Below are 7,585 nucleotides of genomic sequence, written 5' to 3' on the forward strand. Positions count from 1 at the left end.
TAGGAGCCCCTCCCCCCGCATCACGGGGATGACCCTTTGGGCTGTCCTTCCTTCCTGCGTGTCCGTAAGGGGAACGGGCTGAAGACCTCTCCCATTGTGTCGGGCTGTCCGGGAGAGGGAGGAGGAGGAGCCACCTGCTGCTCCCGGCGAGAAGTGAATCAGCAGGGCGCTGGCGGCCCCCCAACCCATTCTTGTCTCTTTGCTGGTGTGACTGTTCAATCAACAGCCCCTCTTTCAACCACTGAACCCCAAGATCAGAACGGAAGGGGCAAGAGAACAGACCACACCTTTATTAGTTCACAGAACTCCGATTCTTTATTAATCACAGCTTGCTCACAATGACATACAGGAAAATAGCACTAATGAGGAGTAAATATGCAGGCAGCAACCTTCGGGGGGTGGGAGTTGGGAGTCTGGGGAGAAACAACTTCAAAACTGCGACAGGTACTTACGGTGGGTATCTGGTGATTCTCTTAGTTGGCACAAATGCCCTGCTTAGCCCCCCCCTAACTGCATCAGCTTCACAGATGGAGCGATTGTTTTTTTCTTAACAGGCAGGATTGCCTCACACTGGGAAGAAAGACCAGCTTGAGTGAAAGTCCGCAGTGTTTTTGCTTTTGTGTGTGTTTGTGTGTTAATGCAACAACCAGCTCACAGTTTCCAAGTGGAAAAATATTCAGTAGCATCATGTACTCATACTATAAGGAAAAGCGTAAAAGGAACATCATCAATCATGGCATCCACGAATAAGCCACCTGACACGTCAACTAATTCATTCCGGCGAAAGAACTGAAACTAGAGGAGAAAGCCCACTGTATGAAGAGCAGTGTCACGGCTGCTTGAACCACCGGGATACGGATCTGTGTGCAGCGCTTCAAAAGGTTCAACTTTTTGCTTCTACCCAGATTGATCTCAGATCTGTCTTCTCATCCATCCCTTTCTAAAGCCAAAGCACATTTGTAGCACATAATCCAGTAAAAGCAGAAGTAATTGCTATCCTTGGGTGTTTGTCTCAGACTGGTTTTCTAGTTTCTAGGCAGTAAGTAGATTATGAGCCAACAAATGTGGAGGTTCGCATGGAGTCGTAATACCTGTGATGTAGGTATGGTCTCAGTCAAGCTCGGAGATTACAAGGTCCCCTAGGTCATTAGGCAATGGTGGGTTTCTAGCACCATAAACTGTCTACTGACCTCATCTTCTGTTGGGATGAAGAGGGAAGGGAATGGAGTTAGACATGGGGAGCTTCGAAAAGAACAGACCTCGCAAATTCATTTGAGTGGAAAGACACAACATCAAAAGCCTGTTACAGGACATGTAAGATTATGAAATAACTTGCATAATGCAATACTTGAATTTTTTAACAAAAATGTAAGTATTTACAAAATAAGATCCAAGGTATTTTTTAAACATCAAGCAAAACATTCTGCAAAGAGACCGCATTGATTTTTTAAATTTTTGATTCTGTTTTTTGTTTTTTATAATGAGTTCTTTTTAAACCATGTCATACATTTCCCATACTGATATCGCATGACCCATTATAATATAGGCAGGGGGATTTACTATTGGTGGGGCGTGCCATACCCTCCGTCGCTTCAGCCGGACAGTTCGACCTGGAGTTCCTTGTTCCTGCGCACCTCCGCAGCGTGCCTCTCCTGCAAGACAGCGGGGAGAAGGGCAATGTGACAGGGCCGTAGTGTGTGCTGCTGAGGCCACTCCCTGCACACACAGTGTGCTCCACTAGACGTGTCCTGGGGCGTCATCTGCCGTTAGGAATTTTCCCCATTTCACAAAAAAAGGAAAACATAACCCCTAAGAATGATCACATTGGAGAAGATTTTAGAAGATTTATAGTCCCTTTAAAAAATGTTTAACACACATAATTTTGTTTAAAATTATGATGAAAAAGTCATGATTTGGAGAATTTTGAATATAATGATTTATATAAATTCAGACAAGTGCGATAACACATCAGGCTTTGGTCGCATTGTTTGTAGCAGTGTCTTCCTTTCCCCCAGTACGTGTAGCACGCTGGACTGCTGATGGACACTTCGGGAGGGTTTCATCCCACAAGACGGCCTCCTCGTATGCTGTTTCTTAACCCCTGCCTGTCCAGGCCCTGCAACCTGAGCCAAGGTGTCCTCCAGTCTCTGCCACCACTCTTCTCTCACACACCTGACGTTTCAGTTTAATGGAACAATCTTTGACGGGGTTTTTACTGGTCAGATTTTTAGTCCTTCAGCACTGCTGGTCAGGATTACAATCTTACTCCTCAAGCCCCACGGCTGTCAACCCTTTTTCCATGAAGATTTTCATGAGCCCTCAAACTAATCACCTTTTGCGTTTGAACATCTGCATGATAAATCTTTCCTTTTATGTAGCAGTCATTTTATTCCAGTTTACAAGCTTTCTCATTTTTGTTTCAGCTGCTGTAGCTGGTGGGTTAGGAGCTCTCTGAGGGCCTGGACCGTGTTTGCTCAGTTGTGCTCCACTTGCGAGCCTCATGGAATAGTACAAGTGCACAGTGCAAGATGGGCGATGTCTACTTCCATAGGGAAGTGGGGCTTTAATGTGTACCTGCATCAGCACAGACCTTGCCTATACCCATTCCTTAATCCTGGCAACAACCCTGTCATCACCCTCCCTGTCCAGACGAGGCGGCCAGGCAACTTGCCCAGGTTCACAGAACTAGGAAGGTGAGCTGAGATTCAAGGCCAGAAAGCCTGGCTGCACACCCCACTCTCCCACCTGGGGTCAGCATAAGTAGACCACTGGACAGCTGTGCGGAAAATGTGTCTTTTCAAGTGCAGGTTCTGGGAAGGGAAAAAAGCAAAGAGTAGCCTGTGCTTTCTTCAAACCACAGAGCTGAGGAAGCGGGAAATTGATGCCAGAGAGTTCTAAAGCAGTTTTACTTAATTGGCTTAAACTAGCTTTTTATATATGTTCAAGACCAGGAAGAGGGAGAAATAGGACGTGTATAGATAAATCAAGTCCTGTTTGGAAATGTTCTGGGGGAAACTAGAATGGATACAGCTGATTCTTTTTGTTCTGCTACGATGAGGAAAAAGTCGTGCAAAATCTTTTTCTCATGAAGACAGACTCATTAGTGAGAACTGCGCGCTTACAATTGAGACAAAGCCTAGACCATCACTGCGCCAGAAAAAAGCTTCAAGTTTAAAGGTTCAAGTAAGCTCAACCTTGTAACAGGAAACATTATAATTGGTATTATTAGTCTACTTTGGAATACGCTTCTTACACTCAGAATTAGTTATAAAGAAATGGATTGTGCCACAGGAAAGAACAAATGTAATCTGTGAGCTTGAGAGAACATGAAAGATGGAAGTTTACATAAATTCTTCTCAACGTGTAAAAAATATTGTTTATTGTCAGGCAGTTTAGTCATATATTATTGAAATATTTAGATCCAAATGATCAAATATATACTCATGAAATGTTAATTTAACTTTACATCAAAATGTGAGTGAATGAAAGGCAGACACACCAGAAGTGGGTGACGGTCTGCACAGTAAGCAAAGTGCTTGCAGTTCTCCGGGCCAGAGATCCCTACGGCAGTTGCGAGGTGCCATCTGAGAAGCCCACTGAGAGCACCGTTCATTGCATTAACGGGCTCCCGGTATTGGCCAGGCCCTGTCAGAAGCCCTGGTCTGGACAGACCCACGTGGATCTAACTTTACAATGCGCTCTGCAGTTCACCCCACCCTCCCCTCAGTAGGAGGGAAGCATCATCAGGAGTATTTTTGAATCATCTGTAAGTACTTCTTGGATATGAACAAATATATGAAAAGTGGTTTTTGGAAAAATCCTGGCCTTCCACAGTGTGATTTAGTGGAAAGAGTTCTCTACTTGAAGGTAAGAAATGTGAGGTCTTATTCTCCTTTCTCTTACTTCCCTTTAATTTTCCCAGGTGTCAGATATAAACAAGGGCCCTGCACTAGATGATGAGGGTATCATTCTACCTCTGGAGTCCTGTTCTCGATTCTACTTAAATGTGAGGGAGCCACCCCATCAGGAAGCCGTCTTTCCCCTAGTGACTGCGCACCTGTACTAGACAGAGGCCGGGCGAGAGTTGAGGGCGTCCCGGAAGTTCCCATTTTCTTGGTGGTTACTGGGGCCTGAGCAGCCCTGGAGGGAAATCCGGGTCTCCTGCCCAGACTCCTTCAGGTACAGGGGTTAATGACAGACAGATAGGAGCAGTTTCAGCTTAGTGCAAACATGTAGGGTAAAAAAATTTGCACTCAAGTCTAGACCCTGCAATCTGCTTAGCTTTGTGATTCCGGGTAAGTCTCAAAGCCGCTTTAAGGATGTTAAAGCGGGTATTAAGTCTTTCCTTCTGGCAGTGCTGATTGGATGAAACGTGACAGCGCTTGCAGACAGGCCTGGCCAGGGCGAGCAATCAGTAACGGCTAGTTTTGGTCTTCCCCCCTCATTAGTCACTCATCAGAGATGGTGTTTATACAAACAGCACTTGTGAATCAAAATAACAAGAAAACAAATACAAATCAGACAAGAACAGCTAAGGTTACAGTAGAAGTTGATAATGGTTAAAATCTATACCTAAAGAACTATATACTATGACCTCGTAGAAAAATAGTCAAAAAACCTTGACTCTCTTAAGAAAAAGTAAGCTGGAAATGGTGGTTGACGCCTGTAATCCCACCACTCAGGAGGCAGAGGCAGGAGGATAGCTGTGAGTTCAAGGCCAGCCTGGGTTACACAGTGAATTCAACGCTAGCCTGAACTGCACAGAGACCCTGTCTCAACAAACAAAGAAAAAACCAACCAAACAAAAAAAACCAAAACACAAAACCCAAAGTAAAAGAACAAAAGGGCATTTTTATCATTTTAAACTATCATTTTAATCATTTTATGTTGTGCTCTCACCACTAAAATAATGACTGTTTTGCTTGACATTTGCTAGATTATTAGAAGTGAAATTACCAATTATACTGAAACCATGTTCTTTATTTCCTAAGTACTGCACTTTTTCACTAGGGGGGAAACTACTGTCAGGGTTTCTGGGTTATTTACTTCTCTAACTTTGCACACCAGGGAAGCTCCTTTGGTGTTTGCTGTATTATGAGCTGGGCTGTCAGGTGGGACAGGTGGTGAATTTCCTGCAGGGTGCTGTGCATGCATTCGGGAAGGAAGTGTCTCTTTAATTCGGGCCTTCAGGGAAGGAAGTGTCTCTTTAATCATTCCTGCCAGGCACGCATAGGTGTTTTCTAGTGTGATGACCTTGGTATTCCTCAGTGCCTTAGTACTTACTGTGTTTAGCAAATCATACCACATATCATACTGTTTGTATAATATTATTTATTGCTGAGTATTATCTTGTCTGCATTGGTAAGGAGGTGGTTGGTAACTATCTTATGATATCGTATACCATTCCAGGTTCCTGTCGTGTATTTATTTATTTATTTTTTTTGGTTTTTCTCCGGTACCGGGAACCGAACTCACGACCTTGCGCTTGCCAGGCAGGCGCTTTTGCCGCTGAGCTAAATCCCCAGCCCCCCTGTCGTTTATTTTGCTGTATAATTTGCTTATATTTTGGGTTTCTCAAGTAAGAGAAATCATGTGATATTTAAGCTTGTGTGTCTGATTCATTTCAGTTAACATTATGGTCTCCATATGCATTCATTTTCCTACAAATGACTCATGTTTATCCTTCTTTGGGGTTTATATGTATTTAATACATTTAATATTTTGAGGGCTGGGGATTTAGCTCAGCGGTACAGCACCTGCCTGGCAAGCGCGAGGTCGTGAGTTCGATTCCTGGTACCAGAAAAAAACAAACAAACAAAAACAAAAACCAAAACATTTTGAATGTTTGCCACATACTTTGGCTGGGTTATGTACATAACTGGGGGAAAGGGACTAAGTTTGGTGAGAGGAGAGGTGGTGTGGAAAGGAGCGAGACAGGAGATGAGTGGAGATAAAAAACCACAGGAAAATAAATTGCCTACTGAGAGCCAGCATTTCTGGAAACACCAGTGAAAATGCGGAAGTCCTATGAGCTATTTTACGATTGAAATCGGGAGGAGTATGCTATGGGTTTGCATGTGTGTAATTTCAAAAACAAGAAGCTCCTGGGTTTCTGTGGTATAAATTTTGCATTCAGAACTAGAAGTGCGATTGAGAATGCTGGAGTGAGATCAGCGTGTTTCCTTCCTACAACTCCACCGAATGTTTTAGGGCCCAGGGTGCGGGGTAAAAACCGAGTCACAGATACTGAACCTAGAACACACAGTGGCTCTTTGCTGCCTGTGGTACCAGCATCAGACAAGCACGGGTGACCTGGGTTCTCTAGAAAACTGTACACTGAGGGCAAGTGGAGGGAGACTGACTGGCCCAAAGGCGGGGATGGCACTTTGCCTTCCTGCCGTCTCAGAGAGCATCTGTGTGGTGGCAGCACGTACAACCCGCACGGAGCCACACGCTGCTGCTTCCTTCTCGCCCTGGCCGACTCATTTGGGAGAAAGATGCCGGCCTGGTTCTGAGAGCCTGGGACACTGGCGCAGAGGTGAAAATTTCCTCTCAAGCGTCAGGCTGTGGTTAAGGCATCCAGTGGCCACTCAGCCCCTGCCCACGTCCCAAGGACTCGTCCCTGCGCTTCTGCGAGCCTCCGTGCACCTCTGTGTCTCCTCGTCCCCGGGACCTACGCACCCCTCAGCACAGCTTTCAAAGATGCCTCAGCGGCGCAGACGCCTGTGAAAGCCGCCATGAGATTACATCGGAGAAGACCTTTTTTATGCTCGCTTTCTTTTGGCCTTAGCCCGATGTTTGTGATCAGAGAATAGAACGAAAACGAGAGTGACCAGAAGTTCAGGACGGCAGCTTGGACCTTCAACAAGGGGGGCCAGCTCTGATGGAGACACAAAGCCTCCTCAGAAGCGCTCCAAGCACAGGGAGCTGCTGCGCCTGAGGACAGACTCGGTCCTCCTCTCCGAGGCCGGAGGCCCCGCAGGGAGGTCACTGCGCAGGAGGGGACTAAGGCTTCTTTCTCTCAAGGTTCCTATTTCTCAAGCTGAACCGACTTTTAGAAGTGGACAAAGAGAAATTACTCACAGCTACAGCGCACACGCTAAAGGGAAGCAGTTCTGCGTCTACGCAACAGAAAGCAAAGTGTTTAGAGGAAGACGGCGCAAGACGTCTCTGCGGAAGGCTGAAGGGAAGGGCACCGAACCGCAGAACCGAGGGCTGGAACGTCGCCTCCAGCCCCGTCTGTGGGTCCGCGCAGCACTGTTACAGCCTGCTCCTCCCTGCACGTTTTCCTGTAGGGAGAGGGCGGGCTTATGGGAGCTCACAGACACGAGCCATCCCTAACGGATACAGAGCTTCAGTTTAGTACTTACCTTAAATACCTGTGTGGAGCGAAACACCGTTTATGGGACGTACTACGCAGTGTGATACATGAACACAACACCGTGTATTACGTGCGCGTATTTCCAACCCAGCGCTCCCTCCACGGCCCGTTCAGGGTTACTCACGGGAAGGCCCGCGCCGACGGCCGCGCCCGCTCTCCCCGGGCGGCTCACGGACCCGTGCCCGCGGTCCTGCTCCCCGGCCC

At 46.4% G+C, this 7,585-nt stretch overlaps 1 protein-coding gene across 1 annotated transcript in view; it reads right to left on the bottom strand.

Annotated features, from left to right (window-relative positions):
- Positions 1–292: 292 nt before the first annotated feature.
- The window catches only part of Stmn2 (stathmin 2), a 61,771-nt gene continuing 54,478 nt past the window's right edge, over positions 293–7,585 (bottom strand). Inside the window, exon 5 of the mRNA XM_005392064.2 lies at positions 293–1,652. Coding sequence (XP_005392121.1) covers positions 1,593–1,652 — 60 coding nt within the window. The 3' untranslated portion in view covers positions 293–1,592. The remainder of the gene's footprint in view (positions 1,653–7,585) is intronic.

This window comes from Chinchilla lanigera, unplaced genomic scaffold, assembly GCF_000276665.1.
Source record: "Chinchilla lanigera isolate Chin_1 unplaced genomic scaffold, ChiLan1.0 scaffold00043, whole genome shotgun sequence".
In the NCBI taxonomy this organism is placed as follows: Eukaryota; Metazoa; Chordata; class Mammalia; order Rodentia; family Chinchillidae; genus Chinchilla; species Chinchilla lanigera.